The sequence below is a fragment of the Trachurus trachurus genome (assembly GCF_905171665.1).
Source record: "Trachurus trachurus genome assembly, chromosome: 6".
In the NCBI taxonomy this organism is placed as follows: domain Eukaryota; kingdom Metazoa; phylum Chordata; class Actinopteri; order Carangiformes; family Carangidae; genus Trachurus; species Trachurus trachurus.
In genome coordinates, this window is record NC_139897.1 from 35,317,121 (window position 1) to 35,336,221 (window position 19,101).

Sequence of the window (19,101 nt, forward strand, 5' to 3'; positions counted from 1 at the left end):
CGGGGACATTTTTACCAAGTGAGGACGTTTTGGCCTTCGGTCCTCACTGTTTCCAACGACTGTTTGAGGGTTAAGACTTTAGGTTATAATTAGGTTTAAATTAGGTTAAGAGTAATGGTTAAGGTTAGGCATTTGTTTTGGATGGTAAATGTTAAGGTACGGGGCTATAGGGAATACATTAGGCTATGTTAATGAGTGTCCTCACAAAGATAGAATTACAGGGACGTGTGTGTATGTGTGTATGTGTGTGTGTGTGTGTGTAAGTGTGAGGGTGTTGGAGACATTATCACTTTATAACCCACTCACACTTCACAGTAATTGGTTTAAAATGAGGCTAAATGAGGACCCTCCACAAACAGGGTGGTGGGGGGTGATGGGAGGCAGCTGCCTCCACTCAGACTAAAAGCTAAGTCTGACTATCCGAAATTAACATTGTAGACATCAACAACGTCTTTCTGACTTGTGGTAATTACATTTTGAATAGTTGGATTTTTCATTCAAGATATCTGTGATTCAGTTTTGTCTCGTCAAAAAGAACATTTCAGATCCACAACTACGTTTCCTTCCTAGGACAAATGACGTCACTTTAACCATTCATGTGTATGGGGTTTGTCATTACAGATATCTACAGTTCAGTTGCAGATATCCACAGTGTGAATTATGGATATCTGTAACTGAATTACGACTAGTACTAATTCCAGTTTGAGATATCTACAATTTTATTCTGACTAGTCATAATTCCAGTTCAAGATATCTTTAATTCACCTCAATTAAAGATATCGACATGTCCCTTTTCAGATATCTGTAGGTAATTAAGTTTGGACTATAGGCGAAATGAAGTTGTAGATATCTGTAACTGGAATTACTACCAGTCATAATGACGTTGTATAAATCTCAAACTGGAATTAGGATAGGAATAGTCGTAATTCAGTTACATATATCCGTAATTCACATAGTGGATATCTGCAACTGAATTGTAGAAATCCCCCTTTAACCCTCTAATGACAGAGCAGCATCAGTGAAGTGACTGATCGGTTATTTTTGATTATTGATCGACAGGAATCTGCAGAACAACGAGCTGAGGTCGATTCCATCCGCTGCTCTGAAGAACCTGAAGAGCCTCAGATCTCTGTGAGTCCTGTTACAGGTTATTATGGGATAGCTTCAGGCTACATGTTCATTAGTTTGTGTTTTTATTTAATCTCTGTGAGTCCTGCTACAGGTTATTATGGGATAGCTTCAGGCTACATGTTCATTAGTTTGTGTTTTTATTTAATCTCTGTGAGTCCTGCTACAGGTTATTATGGGATAGCTTTAGGCTGCATGTTCATTAGTTTGTGTTTTTATTTAATTTCTCTGTTTTCTTTTTTTTCAGTTTAGTTTCAGTTTAGTTTTAGTGAGTTCAACAAGTGGTGAAGCAGTTTTAGTTTAGTTTTTTTTTTTAGAGGAATTGACTAGTTTTTATTTAGTTTTAGTCTTAGTTGTAATTTTTATTTAGTTTTTATTTAGTCTTAGTTGTAGATTTTATTTAATCTCAGTTGTAGTTTTTATTCAGTCTTAGTTGTAGTTGTAGTTTTTATTTAGTCTTAGTCTTAGTTGTAGTTTATTTCGTTTTTATTTAGTCTTAGTTTAATCTCAGTTGTAGTTTTTATTCAGTCTAAGTCTTAGTTGTAGTTTTTATTTAGTCTTAGTCTTAGTTGTAGTTTATTTAGTTTTTATTTAGTCTTAGTTGTAGTTTTATTCAGTCTAAGTCTTAGTTGTAGTTTTTATTCAGTTTTAGTGTTTTAGTCTTAGTTTTAGTCTTAGTGAACTATATTGACCTGGTCCTGACATTGACGAACCTTCACTAACCATGACTCAGCGGGTTTTTCAGGATCGTTTCCATGCTTTTATTTTGAAAGGACAGTGAAGAGAGACAGGAAGCAGGGACACAGTGACACACAGTGAAAGATCATTCAACTCAGGATCGGGCATCGAACCGGCGATCGATCGACTGACCTACTGGACCATCCCATAATATAAACGGGTGTAACCTAGAGCCTGGTTCTGATCGTTGAACCTGCAGCTCAGTGTGAACCAGATGTTTGGCTGCTGCAGTTAACACCTCGCAGTGTGTGTGTGTGTGTGTGTGTGTGTGTGTCAGACACCTCAACACAAAGATTACTACCATGCAGCAGAAACATGTGTGGACCACACACACACACACACACACACACACACACACACACACACACACACACACACACACACACACACACACACACACACACACACACACACACACACACACGGTGAAGGGCCCAGTTGTTGAAAGGTAATCTAATCGGATTTTGGATCATGGATTGGATCAAATCTTGAAAATGGGTTTTTCCCAAAGTTACTAAAAATGGATTCTGAGATCGGATCGGATCACGTAATCCAGTTTTGGTTTTAATCTGGATCAAACCCTCAGTTTGTGTTGATCAAAACTTTTTAGTAGGATCGGGAAAACTTTGATCCAAAAAACCAGGATTATTCTGATCCCAGCAGATGAGTGGATTCAGAAACAACATGTCATTTAAATTCAATTCAAACTGGTCAAATTAACACCATTTATAATGTAGGATATATACATTTATATTTTGCAGCTGATTTTTAAATTTTAGTATTAAAGTAAATAAAGATAACTTTTGATTATTTAAGGAAAAAATAACTTTTCCTCAACTACTGGATAATTAAATGAAAATTTAAATGTGGGTAATCTTGAAAAGTTTGGATCTGGATCAGACTGATCCAATCTAACTTTGCTTAGAACAACTGGGATAAAAATAAGACGGATTACGTGATCCTGGATAGCAAAAAAGAAAAAAGGAATTTCATAATCCTGATAATTTTGATCCAGATTAAACCTTTTGAACAACTGGGCTAGGGTTGCAAAATATCGGGAATTTTCAAAGTTGGAATATATGGGAATAAACGGGAATAAATCTGAGATTGATTTACAAAATTGAAGGTTGGCCCTTAATAAGTAATTAGTAATATTTTACTCAACATTCATGTTTTTGTTGTTCAGTAAAATAATTGATTGTTCATACAATAATTAATTAATTGATCAATTAAGTTCTACTCACAAATAAATCTGTTGAAATTTCATGTTTTTTAAATGTATTATTTTGCATGGATGTCTGCTTATGACAAAAAAAACAGAATATTTACATTTATGTTTGGATATGATACAGTTTGTTTAAATTACCCCCAATTTCCAGTTAATTCCCATAAATTCCCAATAATTCCTATAAATTCCCATAATTCCCCATGGAAAGTTTCCAATTTGAAATATTTCCAAAATTTTCTGGATTTTTACCGGAAGTTTACTGGAAAGTTTCCTCCCCTTTGCCACCCTAACCCTAAAGCCCAGATGATGATGATGATGATGATGTCATCGTCATTGTGTCTTCCAGCCGCCTGGACGCTAACCGGATCTCCGGCGCCGGCCCCGCCTCCTTCAGAGGAGTGATGTCATCGCTGCGTCACCTGCGATTGGACGACAACCGGCTGACCCGGGTCCCGGTGGCCGCGCTCCGCTCCGCCCCGCGGCTCCGGGCGCTGACCCTCGACCTCAACGCCATCGGCCGCGTCCCGGACCGAGCCTTCGCCGCGCTGGGAGAACTGCTGCTGCTGTGGGTGGTGATGTCACTTCCTGTCCCTCCTGGGTCTGGTAGTAGTAGTAGTAGTAGTAGTAGTAGTAGTAGTAGGTTTTTTGCTGGGCACCTCGCTCAAGACACACTAAAAACAAAACAAAACACAAAACACCGGCACACACAAGAGGATAAGGAATACATGCTTTCTACAGTACATATCCACACATACACACATACACACATACACACATACACATGCACACAGAGCAAAAACAATTGCCGGGACTGAAAGACTTCAGACATACAACACATCTTTACGCTGCTTAAATGCCTCCAAAATAAACTTTGCCAATGGGAACACCTTTTCTACAAATAAATCCTTAAAGCAGAAGTCAGCGATCCGGTGGTTTTGGCTAATGCTGCGTTCCAGGCAGGCTTTTGAAACCGTAAATTACAGCTTCAAGTCACAACTTACGACTTTGTAGCGTTCCAGGCAACCCACTCGTGTTTCTCCGACCTGTTTTACCTGTGAAAGTCACTATAACGGCCACTCGTAACTTCTGACCGGTGAACTCGTACCAGATCAAACTGGTACGACTTCACAGGTCGGAAAAACACGAGTTACGAGTTGCCTTGAACGCACCATAACAGTCCTCGTCCCTACGTCACCACATTCAGGCGCATCCCTTGGCTGCACACACAGAGAGGACTGCCCCTTTATGCCGTTCTCTCTCCTCATTGGATAAAGGTTGTAGGATACAAGGAAAGTTTTCTCCTCGGCTCAGAGCAGAGCAGAGGGACTGACAGACCCGTGTTTCAGACCAAACACTCTATAGAAGTGATTGCTGTCGGAAGATACAACTATTTAAGACTTATATTAACACAAATATATCACTTACTTCTGCTTTAAGTAGGCCTATACACTCATCAGACATCGAGAACAAATCTGGGCTGTCTTCAACAGAAATCCTACAAAAAAGCCTTCTCCTGTAGTCGTGATACAATGGACAATAGAATAAGAAATTAAATTCACTTTCAGTCACATCAAGATCACACAGACAGCATTTTCGTTCCTCCTCTGGGGTCGAGTGGAAGCTCCAGTTTCTAGAGCCAGAGGCAGGATGCCGCTGAGCTCTAGGTAGGTTGAGCGTGACATAGTTCTCCGGGCCATAATTAGCCTTAAAGCAGAAGTAAGTGATATATTTGTGTTAATATAAGTCTTAAATAGTTGTATCTTCCGACAGCAATCACTTACATAGTGTGTTTGGTCTGAAACACGGGTCTGTCAGTCCCTCTGCTCTGCTCTGAGCCCAGGAGAAAACATTTATCGTATCCTACAGTTTTTATCCAATGAGGAGAGAGAACGGCATGCAGGGCTGTGTGTGCAGCCAAGGAACGCCGTGAATGTGGTGACGTAGGGACGAGGACTGTTATGGTGCGTTCAAGGCAACTCGTAACTCGTGTTTTTCCGACCTGTGAAGTGGTACCAGTTCGATCTGGTACGAGTTCACGGGTCAGAAGTTACGAGTGGCCGTTATAGTGACTTTCACTGGTAAAACAGGTCAGAGAAACACGAGTGGGTTGCCTGGAACGCTACAAAGTCGTAAGTCGTGACTTGAAGCTGTAATTTACGGTTTCAAAAGCCTGCCTGGAACGCAGCATTAGCCAAAACGACCGGATCGCTTACTTCTGCTTTAATTAACCTATATGTTCTTTTTTTTTTGTAATTTTCAAATAATAATTATTTGATTTGGTTAACAGAACACGGTAACTTATTTCTATATTGAAGGTCGACCACACTAAATATTTTTTCATTGGTTCTGGTCCAGACACTAAAACACTGTTGTTTCATGCACTGACCAATTTAGAGATTATGGTTTTTTTTTTCTTCTTTATCACGTCTTCTTTCAGACCAGAGGAGAGAAACAGTGGAAAATCCACTTTAAGGTTTTTATTTATTTTACTTCATTTCGTCAGTAGAAGTTAGTCTGAGCCGTGTCATGTCAGGTATCATTGTAAAGCTCTTTCTCTCTCCTGAACAATGATGTCATTTCCTTTGTATCATAGCAACCAATCCTAAAAGTAGGATTGACATTAACAATCTGTGTAGTTTTACAGTCCAAGTCTTTAAAGGGCGTTTCCTCAGAAAGAGTTTTTCAGACTCAGACTCCTCTCTAGAAATCTCCACTTCAGCAGCACTTACAGACACCAAACCTTCCACTTTGATCCCTTTCTATATTCTGAAGGTTTTTACAGAGGGGATTGTTGATATATCATTCACAGCCTCATTTATACAACATTTTAGTACTAAAAACATGGAGACATTTGATGTTTTAAAGGGCTGGTGACAGTATTTTCTCGTTTACAGAGTGATAAAAAGAGATATCCACAATCCTCCTCTGGAAAAACTAAAGACTCTAATATGTCAACAAAATAAAACAAAGTAGCTTTATCCATTGTTCAGGTTTCTGTTCTGGAAATATATGCAAATTAGCGCATATTTAATTAGATGTTGCCTCATTTACATATTTAAACATCGAATTTGACAAAACTTGTAATAAATGGAAGTTTCATGGTGAAATCTGTTAGTTTAATGTTTTACTCTGTTCACCTGTAGTGTCTCACGTTTCATTTCTCACTTAATATTATGGTCTGTCTCTGTTGTGTAGACATCTCCGTGGCAACCGTATCCACTCTGTGGGCCGGAGGAGTTTTACTGGACTGAAGCAGCTGGAGACGCTGTGAGTCCACCTGACACGCACACACACACACACACACACACACACACACACACACACACACACACACACACACACACACATATACACACACACACTCTGTGAGGTCTCTCCAGTCTAAACGCCTCCGGCTGGTCCAGACTGATCCGCCTGCGGTCGCCGCAGCGTGAACTCATCAAAGACTCTGAGGTCACATTTTAAAGCTCCGCCCCCTCTGTCTGCCCCCCCCCCCCCCACACACACACACACACACACCCCCTCCAACCCCCCCCCCCCCCCCCTCCTCCCCCCTCCCCTCTCTGATCTTGTTGTTGTCTCTGCAGAGATCTGAGCTTCAACAGGATCAACAGGTTCCCATCAGCCATCAGGTCCCTGAGCCGCCTGAGAGACCTGTAAGACCACACACACACACACACACACACACACACACACACACACACACACACACACACACACACACACACACACACACACACACACACACACACACACACACCAATCACAGATCAATACAGTCCTCCAGTAAACTCTGAACATTTAGTCAAATAGTCCCATCACCATAATCCCTATAGTCATAGCAGTAGGTTCGTTACCTTTAATTGTCGGTGCAAGCTGTTTTTAGAACGGCGGAGCAGAGCCGTGAGCTGCTCAGAGCTACGCTACGGAGGCTCATTATGGGATTTCTTGGTTTCCCTCATCATCAAACTCATCAAATACACAATCCAACAACTCCACAACGCTCTGGTGGACAAGTTGTGAGCTGCACATTCACCACGCTATGAGATAATAACACAACGTTACCACACAGAGTTGTTTTAGAGGGAAATTCAGAGACTGTTGATGAAAAACTGTCCCTGAAGGCAACACGTATCAGTGGTTTTGCATGAATTTACCTCTAAAACAACTCTGTGTGGTAACGTTGTGTTATTATCTCATAGTGTGGTGAATGTGCAGCTCACAACTTGTCCACCAGAGCGTTGTGGAGTTGTTGGATTGTGTATTTGATGAGTTTGATGATGAGGGAAACCAAGAAATCCCATAATGAGCCTCCGTAGCGTAGCTCTGAGCAGCTCACGGCTCTGCTCCACCGTTCTAAAAACAGCTTGCACTGACAATTAAAGGTAACGAACCTACTGCTATGACTATAGGGATTATGGTGATGGGACAATTTGACTAAATGTTGAACTATCCCTTTAAAGCCTAACGTCGCTTTAAGCTTCAGATTCGGTAGAAAATGAGTTCATATGTGAAGATTCTGTAACCTCTCTCTCTCTCTGACTCCGCCCACAGAAACCTCCAGAACAACCACATCCTGGTCGTCCCCGGCGACGCCTTCTCAGGAAACCCCGCCCTCAGGACCATGTGGGTTATTACAGTATTTTGACTCGGGGTCACGTGACCTTCGACCTCTGACATCATCACACTGACGTGACGCTGTCGTTCTCTCTGTGTTCGACAGAAACATGCGGAACAACCGCCTCCACGCCGTCCAGCTGCTGCCCGAGCCTCGACATCTCTACGTCTCCATGGCAACGACACACCTGTACGTCAGGTCGCTCCGCTCCTGTAACTCCGCCTCCAAGTTTATTGTTTGCACTTTAAAATATTACAAACAAGGAGTATATCACATGGAAGAAAGAAAATATACAATAGATAATATATGATAAACTACAATGAAACAGTGCTGGAGAGGTTAGAAACCCTATAGGGCTTATCCATAGAACCTCACCATAAAATAAATGAGTAAAATTAAATGTATCTTATCGAAATAAAATAGCAAATGAATTAATGAGAGAGAAAAAAAACACAATTAAAACAAAATGACCTAAATAGTAATTAAGCAATGGCTCAAGAGATAAACTGAAATAAATCAAAATAATTGAGAGAATGAAACAAATCACAACAAACAAACCAAACCAAACTAAACTTTAAACTGTGATTCGACTTTAAATAAATAAAAATATATAAATCACGTCCCTAAAATCCAAGATGGCCGCTATTTTTGGAAATGAAATGACTTTTTTTTTTGTTTTTACAATAAATTCACAGTTTTCCATCGTTCAGGCGTCAGATCAAACATTTTAACAGTGTTGAAGGTGAAATTTAGTAAAATCTCAACAGTTCACCTACAGTTTATATAAAATAAAAGTCCCAGTGGGCGGAGCTAAAAAAAACACCCAGAACCAGAGTGTGTCCAGCTTTTGTGTCTCTGACTCTTTGTTTCTTTTTTTTTATTATTCAAAACTTTGTTTCACATTACAAAACAGTTTTTCAGAATAAAATGCAATCTATAAAGCACATCTATATTATATTATATGCCTGACTCTTTGTTTGTGTCTCCAGAGACTCAGAGCTGCAGGAGGAGCTCTGCTGCAGAGGAACGGGACACGAGGGCGAGTCCTCGAGTCCGGACGAGACAGAGGAGACAGAAGAGACAGAGGACAGCCGCGGTAACTAAGGAACAGTCACACTACACTGTCGTCCATCTGTCAGCAGCAGCAGCACAGAGCTTCATATTCACAGGAAGTCAGTGAAGCTGTTGGTAGAGACTAGAGCACTGTAAAAGAGAGTAACGATACCACCATTGACTCCTGTGGTTAAAGCCTCATGCGCCCTAGTGGCAGGATGTGGGTATTGCAAAAGCGCCCAGAAAACCCATTCACTCCAATGTATGTGTGTTGCTTGCTGGTAAATTGATGAAAACGGCCGTGTTTTTGTTTTTAGGGGTCTTGGTCATAATTTGTTTATTATAAAATGTAGATTGAAACATTCATGTAGACAACTGTTGTTGTTTTTTTACTCTCCTATGTGTTAATGTTTATCTGTAAAGTATCCATGATGATGCTATTAACGTGGGTGATCTATAAATGTCCTTAAATTATTGAAAACACCACACTCCTCATTCACCAACAATGCAGAGATGTCAGTTCTTGGGCGCTTTTGCAAAACCCATATTCCTCCACCAGGAGGCGCTTCCATTGGACCAATGCTGTCCTTACTCTCTTTTCCAGTGCTCTAGTAGAGACACATTGATCTGTAACTATGGTGGCCCTGAAGGACACCTCACTGCAGCTTCAGGAACAACACAAAGACAGAAACGTGCTACAGTTTCACTGGGGACACGATAAAGCGAGGGAGTTTGGTTAGGGCCACTTTTCTCGACAGAATATAAATTTTTCAAATGATTGGACTTTTTCAAACTTCCACTACTCCGACATACTTTCACCTAGAGACTCCATTTAAACTGTAAAATGTAGACATAAGTCTTGTCTATTGTTGTATCAATCCACGTTTCGATAGGTTTTATAGTTTTTGATCAATCACTGATCAATGACCATGATCACTTTTGGAGAAATGTTGAGATTATAATGGGTGTGTGTTGGGTTAGAGAGGAGATGACATCATCAGCCAGAGTGGGAGGAGTTGTCTGAAACTTTTCTGTTAGCTTAGCATTAGCCTTTAGCCTGGTGGTCCCACACTTAATTGTGTCCCCCCAGAAACACAGAGTGCTTTCTGAGCCTTCAGGGCCACCGTAGACTTCAGCTGAATAAAACAGTGTTTGTTCATTAAATCTCATCGTCAGGTCAGTTTCACTCTCACACAGACTGTGATGCAACACAATGAATTGTGGGTAATTAAAAAACCTTTTCAAAATAAAACAGCAGCTCACTGAACACCCTGTTGCCATTTGTTTATTTGGATCCCCATTAGCTGTTACAACTGCAACAGCTGCTCTTCCTGGGGTCCATGTTAAAAACATGCAATTCAAGTAACAATAATATTTTACATGAATACATACATGAATACAGTTTCAACACTCATTTCCGAATTACACATGCTCACACACTCACACCCACATATACAAGCACACACACACAACACCTGCCTATGAAACAAGTTACCAAAAACACTGAGGTAAAATTTCATAAAAAGAAAATCCAAACCAGCAAAAACAGGTCACAGAGTTTTCAGGCCTTTACCCAAGAAAAAACCTTTTTAGCTGTTTTTTTAAAACATTCTTTACTTGTTGCTTGAGTTATAATTAAGGGCAACTTATTCCACTCAGAAGTGGCTCTGAACATGACTGTTTTTTTCATAGCATTAGTTCTTGGTCTAGGAATCATAACATGACCCTTTCTCACCTGTCTTGTTTCATGACCATGTCTGTTTTGAACAAATGTTATTCTTGAGTAAAGGCAAGTCGGCTGTTTTATGTTTTTATGTTTTATGCCATGGTAACTGAGACCAGCGTCTCCTCTGCAGGTCCGTCCTCCTCCTCCTGTTGTCTGGACCTGCTCCTCTTCATCTTCATCGTCTCCATCATCTCCAACCTGCTGGTCCTCCTCTCCCTCCTCCTCCTCCCAGTCGCCATGACAACCATTAATGGCCTCAAACATCAGCAGCTCTGTGTCTTTGATCGATCACCTGCGTGTAGGAAACATCTGGAGCTGACGGAGGACGACTCAACCACTGATGATCAGAACTAGAGCTGCAACAATTCATCGATTAATCAAACAATAATTATCGATTATTAAATTAATCGTCAACTATTTGATAATCTAATAATCAGTTTAAGTCGTTTTTTTTAATAAAAAAAAGCTCCATATTCTCTGATTCCAACTTCTTCAATGTGAATATTTCTGGTTTCTTTGTTCCTTTATGACAATAAACTGAGTCTCTCTTTGGTTTGTGGACAAAACAAGACGTTTGAGGACGATGTCGTCTGGTGGTTTGAGAAACACTAGTTGATGTTTTTAACATTTTATTGACCAAACAACTAATCGATTAATGGTTTAAATAATCAACAGATTAATCAATAATGAAAATAATCGTTAGTTGCAGCTCTAGATCAGAACTAATTGATGGATCAAGGAACTACACAGGAGGTTTATTACAACTGAGCAATAAATCATATATTTTTTTATTATTATTTCACTTGTTTCTCTCCAAGTTTCACTGAGAATAAAAACCGTCAACACTGATGACGTCACTGTCTGTCTAAAGTATTTTTCATTGATCCATTTGTTTCATAACCTCATTTAATATTAATATCAATCCTGATGTTTAAATGTGTCATTTCATCACTACATTTATTATGTAATTGTAAAGAAAAAATCTTCTCTGCACCAACATCATGTTTTCTACCAACAATATATTGTATATAGATTATATTATTCTATATAAATCTCAGACGTAGCGTAGTTCATGTTTATTAAAATATTTTACTTGTTTCTCTCCATGTTTCCCTGAGAATAAAAACCATCAACACTGATGATGTCACCGTCTTCTTAGAATTAATTTTTATTGATCTATTTGTTTCATCACCTCATTTAATATTTTTTCTGAATGCATTTCTAAATGTTTTATGTCAATGTACAGAAAATTCTTCTCTACACCAATACCGTCTTCATGTTTTCTACTAATAAAATGATAGTTTTATATTTATATATCTTATATTACAGTGTAGTTCATTCAGTTCATGTTTATTAATCAATCATCACCTGATAACAGTGAAATATGAAGTCACCAGTGAGTTCATTGCCTCCTGTCATCGTCAGGCTCTTATTGTGAAGGGAGGCTCTTATTGTGAAGGGCGTCAGAAACAACGAGCAGATCAATAATCACCCGGACAGTCAAAGTATCTTTAGAAAATAATTTAATAACATTTGAATCCAACAGGTAAAAAAACAACAGTGAAGGACTTGGTCTCCTCTCCTCGCTAATAATCAATATTCAATACTCTTTAATGATTATGTGGCAGAATTTTGACAAAAAGAAAAAAAGACAAATTGCACATGAGGTCATGTGGTCGATCGAGTCCTGACTGTCTCTAAGGACGACGCCGGTCCAGCAGCCGCGGCTCAGTCTCTGTGGCAGTCTCTCTCTCTCTCTCTCAGCCAATAGAAAATACTACACAGGCAGCAGCCAGATCAATGATCGATCAATGATGATCAATATTCAGTTTGATCACTTTTAACAAAATAAAAGTCTCGTGTTTTTCTCTCTTTTTTTTTTTTTATTCCTCTGCGACAAAGAAACAACAACGTGCAGCGTCACTACAGGAGGAGGGAGGAGGGAGGAGGAGGGGGAGGGGCGTTAAAACACAGTGGGAGGAGGAGGAGGGGGGAGGGGGAGGAGTCAAACACAACAGTGAGATGTCATTGGTCGTCACCCCCCGCCCCCCTCCCCCTCCCCCACCCAGGTAACCAAGGTAACGTAAAATAAAAGAGATGAATCCAACTGAAAGTGAGACAGACATGAGGACACGTCACTCAGCAGCTGATACTTACGTACGAGTGGGAGGAGGAGGAGGAGGAGGAGGAGGAGGAGGAGGAGGGGGGGCCGGGTCCTGAGGGAGTAGGGGGGGTGGGGGGGAGGGGGGGCGACTGTCTTACCTCGTCTGCTCTCACTCACTCTACAGCCAATCAGCTGCTTTGTTACTGTGGTGGTGCTGACAACAGTCAAGAAGATGGAGTCTTGTTGGTCGGTCGGTCGGTCGGAGCTCAGGGAGCGACGGAGGGGGGAGGGGGGGAGGAGAGGGAGGAGGAGGGGGGCGGAGCCGACCCTCGATACCATGACGACCACGAACCACGACGTCATCGCTGATGATCTTCAGTCTGAGCCCCGACCCGCCGCCACTAAGGCCACGCCCACCTGCTGACACCAGTCCACCAGCCGCCGCAGCCGCTCAGAGGCCCCGGAGGCCTCGGCCGCCTCAAACAGGAGCCGCTGGGGGGGGGGGGGGGGGGGGGGGAGAGGAGGAGAGAAGAGAAGGGGGAGAGAAGGAGAGATAGAGCAGGAGGAAAGGAGAGGAGAGGAGAAGGAGAGGAGGAGAGGAGGGGAGAGGAGAGAAGGAGAATGAGGAGGAGGGGGGGAGAGAGAGAGAAGAAAAGGAGAGATAGAGCAGGAGGAAAGGAGAGGAGAGGAGAGGAGAGGAGAGGAGAGGAGAGGAGAGGAGAGGAGAGGAGAGAAGGGGAGAGGGAGAATGAGGAGAGGAGAGAAGGAGAGGGGAGGAGAGGAGAGGAGAGAAGGGGAAAAGGAGAGATAGAGCAGGAGGAAAGGAGAGGAGGGGAGAGTAGAGGAGAGAAGGAGAATGAGGAGAGGAGAGGGGAGAAGGAGAATGAGGAGAGGAGAGAAGGAGGAGAGGAGAGAAGGGGAGAAGGAGAATGAAGAGAGGAGAGAAGGAGAATGAGGAGAGGAGAGGAGAGAAGGAAAATGAGGAGAGGAGAGAAGGAGGGGAGGAGAGGAGGAGAGGAGAGAAGAGAAGGGGAGAAGGAGAATGAGGAGAGAAGGGGAGGAGAGGAGAGTAGGGGAGAAGGAGAGAGGAGGGGAGAGGAGAGGAGAGAAGGGGAGAAGGAGAATGAGGAGAGGAGGAGAATGAGGAGGAGAGGGGGCGGGGCAGCAGGTGAACATGCATGTTTCCAGCTGTGACATCATCAGTTAGTTTCCTGTGACCTCACCTGAGCCAGTCAGAAAGGAGAGGCCGTGTGTGTGTGTGTGTGTGTGTGTGTGTGTGTGTGTGTGTGTGTGTGTGTGTGTGTGTGTGTGTGTGTGTGTGTGTGTGTGTGTGTGTGAGTGAGTGAGTGTGTGTGTGTGTGTGTGTGTGTGAATTACATCTTTCCACAGAGCAGCACACAGAGGCAGGTAGTGTAGAGCCTGCTGGTAGAGGAGCCGCACCTGCAGCAACACAACAGCAACACAACATCAGAGAGGGAAACACACACACACAGGAAGTGAGCTACACACACACACACACACACACACGCTGCGTTCTGATCCACAGTTTACTTCCCTGTTCCCTGCACAGGGAATCTGCAGTAGCTGTTTCCGGCCGAGATTAAAAATAAAGTTTTTAAAGTTTCAAAATGTTTCACGCCCTATCACCGTTTAGACAGATCTGAAATGATTGAAGAAACATTACTATTTCTGTGTGTGTGTTTTGTGTTGCTGTGTGTTTTGTGTTGCTGTGTGTTTTGTGTTGCTATGTGTTGTATTTATTCAGTTTGGGGGAATCACGGTGTCTAGAAAGCATCAGTGGCTCAGACAGGGACAGCTAACGGTAGCTAAGCTAACGGTGGTAGCTAAGCTAACAGCAGCGGCTAAGCTAACGGCGGTAGCTAAGCTAACGGTAGCTAAGCTAACGGTGGTAGCTAAGCTAACAGCAGCGGCTAAGCTAACCGTAGCTAAGCTAACAGCAGCGGCTAAGCTAACGGCAGCAGCAAAGCTAACCATAAATATATACTGACTAGATGCCGCGTTCCCAGGCAGCTCTACTGAGTGGAATACGTCAACACGGCGGCCATCTTGGTCAGGGGGAAGCCGTGTCTACTTCCTGCATTAGTCAACAGAGGCAGACGTCTATCAACCATTAACATCACCACAACTCACTGAATATTCAACCGATTTTCAAGCCGTTTGGTTTATTATAAATGTCAGAAAGATATTTATGATACAAGAGTTTTTTGAAAAATGTTTATAATTTTTTTTTATGTATTAAACATACACTTACATACACTTCAGACACACACACAAGTTTCCCGCAGCGCTTTCCTGTTAAGGCGGCCGCCTTAACAACAAAGAGCTGCCGCCTAAACTAACGTCTTAAAAAAATAAAAATGTAGCGATATTCCCCGCCGCCGCCGCGACGGACGAGCGCCTTCATTCATCTCCGCATCTTCTCACACACATACACACCACAGAGAAGCGCGCATGCATAACAGCAGCGCGCGTGGTGAAAGCGAAACTTAATACGGCGACTTAATTTATATGTCTATGGTCAGAAACCCCGGACCAAGATGGCGGCCGTGTTGACGTACGCTGAGAAGCAGAAGGCGGCATCTAATCAGTATATATATCTATGAAAGCTAATGGCAGCAGCTAAGCTAACAGCAGTAGCAAAGCTAACGGCAGCAGCTAAGCTAACAGCAGCAGCTAAGCTAACAGCAGTAGCAAAGCTAACGGCAGCAGCTAAACTAACGGCAGTAGCAAAGCAAAGCTAACGGCAGCAGCTAAGCTAACAGCAGTGGCTAAGCTAACGGCGGCGGCTAAGCTAACGGCGGTAGCAAAGCAAAGCTAACAGCAGTAGCTAAGCTAACGGCGGTAGCTAAGCTGTTAAAACCCTCCCGTTGTGGGACACGACATGAAACTACTCCAGTTAGCTCAGTCATGTTGGAACTCAGATATCCGCTGGAGAAAATATATTTTCATGGACCGTTTATTGAGTTATAGACCAGTCTGGGGCCGTTGACTTGGCCTTTCCGTCAAAATAAAAGCACCAAGCTAATAAAATGCGGTGAAACTCTTTCATTTAAGAAATATAATTTACAAGAATGTCCCCGAGCCATTAAAGCAGATATCAGCTTCGCGGCCGTTTCGGCTAATGCTGCGTTCAAGGCAGGCTTTTGAAACCGTAAGTTACAGCTTCAAGTCACAACTACGACTTGGTAGCGTTCCAGGTAACCCGTAGCTCGTGTTTTTACCATCCTGTTGTCTGTGAAAGTTCCCTATAACGGCCACTCGTAACTTCCGACCCGTGAACTCGTACCAGATCGAACTGGTATGACTTCACAGGAAGGAAAAACACAAAGTACGAGTTTCTTTGAACGCACCATGAGTTAGCAGCCCCCGCCCTTGTCAGGCATCAATTGGTCCTCGTGCTACGTCACCACATTCACGCGCATCCCTTGGCTGCACACACAGCCCTTCATGCCGTTCTCTCTCCTCATTGGATAACACTTGTATCCCACAAGGAAAATTTTCTCCTCGGGTTACAGCAGAGCAGAGTGACGGAGAGACTCGTGTTTAGGCTGAAATACTTCATGTAAGTGATTGCTGACGGAAAATAGGACTATTTAGGACTTATATTAACAAAAACATTCCACTGATATCTGCTTTAAGTTAACATTTTGCTTCTATTGTATTACAAGTTAATGTTTATTTTATACGTTTTATGTTGATGAACACTTTTACTTTGGTGAATTTGGTGATTGTAAAGAGAGTGTAACAGACACCATGCTCTGATGCGAGGCTCGTTCTAGACAGGTAATCACCCTGAACATGGCGGCACACCCAGTGTAGTCCACTGCACAGGGAACTAGAGGGAACTACAGCGTGATGGGAACGCAGCCAACAACCCTCACACCTGTTGTGACTCACCTCTGATCGCTCCTTCAACTCCTTCTCCACCGCTATCGCTCTGCAAAGACACACACACAGAAACACACACACACACACAGAGAGACACACAGACACACACACACACACATACAGAGACACACACACACAAACACACACACACACACACACAGACAGTTTAAACAGGTCTGGGGTCAGTCTGTGGTTCTATTATCGATGATCAGACTCAGTTGGTCTTTGACTCCGCCCCCTCCTGTGAGGCTCTGAGCTGATTGGTTCCTGCTGCAGCTGTAAGTGTAGGTGTGTGTGTCTGTGTGTGTGTGTGTGTCTGTGTGTGTGACTCACATGTTCCATGTGGACAAACTCTTTGGACAGTTACTGGTCAACATCCGAGCCTGGAACTTGAGCTGCTCCATGTTTCCTTCCCTCCACTGCTCACACAGCATCCTGGACACACACACACGTTAGCTCCAGGGTGTGTGTGCAGGGTGTGTGCAGGGTGTGTGTAAGAATGTTTGGATGAGTGAGGGCCCGTTCACATGAAGCACCTAAAAACGCGTGCAAAACGCCAGCTGCGCCGCATCGATTCGGATTTTGCGCGGCTACATTGAAAACAATGGAAACGCGCACAAAAAAGACGCTCCATGTGAGTCGGTGTCTGGCAGCAGCTCCAGTGTGTCGACACCATTAAGACCAGACACACAAACAGCTGCAGCTCCTCTCACATCTACTATATATAGTATATATACAGTATGTTTATAAAACGTAAAGGTGAAATCCGGCGATCTGATTGGCTGTTAACCGTGGTATAATGAGCATATACCACGGCTACTATTCTAAAGCCTTATCACAGCGTAGGCTATCACTCCGCCTCAGGCACGTATGACTGGTATGAATGGAAGTTGTTGTCATGTATCCATGACAACGGACTGTTGCAGTCCGTAGCAAAAGACAGTCTGTGTTAAAAAATGGACTAAAGTAGTTGAATTGACCTTTCGCAAAACCCCGCCCCCGAACGGTCATTCGCCAATCAGACATCATAGCAACCGTTACTATGTAAACAAGGTCCGTCAAGCTTCGGACCTCCGACAAGCAAAGTGTATTGTCGGACAGTAGTTACCCGAAGAGTTTGGCTGGGGGAGTCGTGTTCTTTCCCTTCCCAAAGCTGAATACACAACAGGAGAGGTGCCTACAATGGGTCAAACCCTGTGGAAGCCTTTTGCGAAAGGTCAATTGACATGTTGAAGGTGAACTTTGACCTCCAGAGGGTTAACAATGGTAGAGGTGACTGAGCAATGACAGAGGAAAAGACCAGATGCAGAGCTACTTGGAGCTAACGTCTGGAGACAAAGGACTAGTTTTTCACACTGAGGCTATTTTATTGGATAATGTGTATTTCTGGTTGAATACAACTACATGAAATTGATGCATATTCCTCCTATATGGTCATTATTGGTAACTGTTTTTTATATATAAATAAAAATGTGTTATGTAAACCCTGTGTGTGTGTGTGTGTGTGTACCTGAGGCCCAGCTCTGTGTTGTTGGGCATGGCCCCCCTCAGCCTCTCCAGCACCAGTGCATGCTGGGACTTTGGCAAAACGCTCAGGTAGAAACTCACCACCTGAGAACAGAGGTCAGAGGTCAATAACAGGCTACACTGCTGTCTAAACCCCTCCCCTTTGCATAGAAGCCCCTCCCCCTTAGTATATAAACCCCTCCCCCTGTCATATAAGCCCCTCCCCCTGCTGTCTAAGCCCCGCCCCCTGGACCTTGTTGTGGAAGCGGTAGCAGGTCCAGAAGGTGGCCGGGTCGTGTGGCCGCTGCAGCCGCGTGGGGACGGTGCTGAGGCAGCGGTGGACCAGGTCCGAGAGCCGCTGCGCCGGAGAGGGAGAGGGGGCGGAGCCACCGCTCACCTGGCCGCTGCTGAACTCCAGGTAGCTGAGGACAGAGGAGAGGAGACGGTCAGAACCACTCAGAATGATGCTGAGAGCTGATTGGTCGGTCGGTCGGTGACTCACTCCATCCAGAGCTGGGTCAGCTGCTCCAGTGCCAGCGCCGAGCCCAGAGCGCGCTCAAAGGCCGCGACCGCCTCCTGGACCGAACCGTGGAGCCACTGCCACCGGCTGGAGGGACACACACATAGAGACACACACATAGAGACACACACAGAGACACACACAGAAACACACACACACATACAGAATTTTAGAAGACAGAAAGATCAAAGATCATCTCGAAGTCACGAAAACTTAACTTAGCTTTACTGCTATTATATGTTAGCCTGTCTATGGAGTTTTACATTATACGTTAGCATTAAGCTAGCAGACTTTATGCTTAGTTGTGATGCTGGCTAACATCTAAACATCTCTGACAATATGTTGCCTCAAATACGTTGTTGACTTAACTTAGAACAGATGTAGACGTCCTTGTTAAGTTTATCCAGGTTTAGTTGGTGTTGTGGTCTACTGCATAACTTTATCCAGAGCAGACACTTCTCTCGGTTGAGATGTGGCTGGGAAAAGGTAAATAAATCCCCCCCGTGGCCTCTCAGGATACCTAGTGTCAGAGTTGCATGTACCCCATGAACACCGTTTGACCATTTAAACT

The 19,101-nt window shown here is 43.3% G+C and overlaps 1 protein-coding gene across 1 annotated transcript in view; it reads right to left on the reverse strand.

The window, feature by feature from the left end:
• Window positions 1-12,041: 12,041 nt before the first annotated feature.
• The window catches only part of zfc3h1 (zinc finger C3H1-type containing), a 42,816-nt gene continuing 35,756 nt past the window's right edge, over window positions 12,042-19,101 (reverse strand). The window contains 7 exon segments of the mRNA XM_083974155.1: window positions 12,042-13,087; window positions 13,973-14,035; window positions 16,514-16,553; window positions 16,838-16,939; window positions 18,015-18,115; window positions 18,264-18,432; window positions 18,513-18,617. Of these exon segments, the coding sequence (XP_083830281.1) occupies window positions 12,971-13,087; window positions 13,973-14,035; window positions 16,514-16,553; window positions 16,838-16,939; window positions 18,015-18,115; window positions 18,264-18,432; window positions 18,513-18,617 (697 nt within the window). The 3' untranslated portion in view covers window positions 12,042-12,970.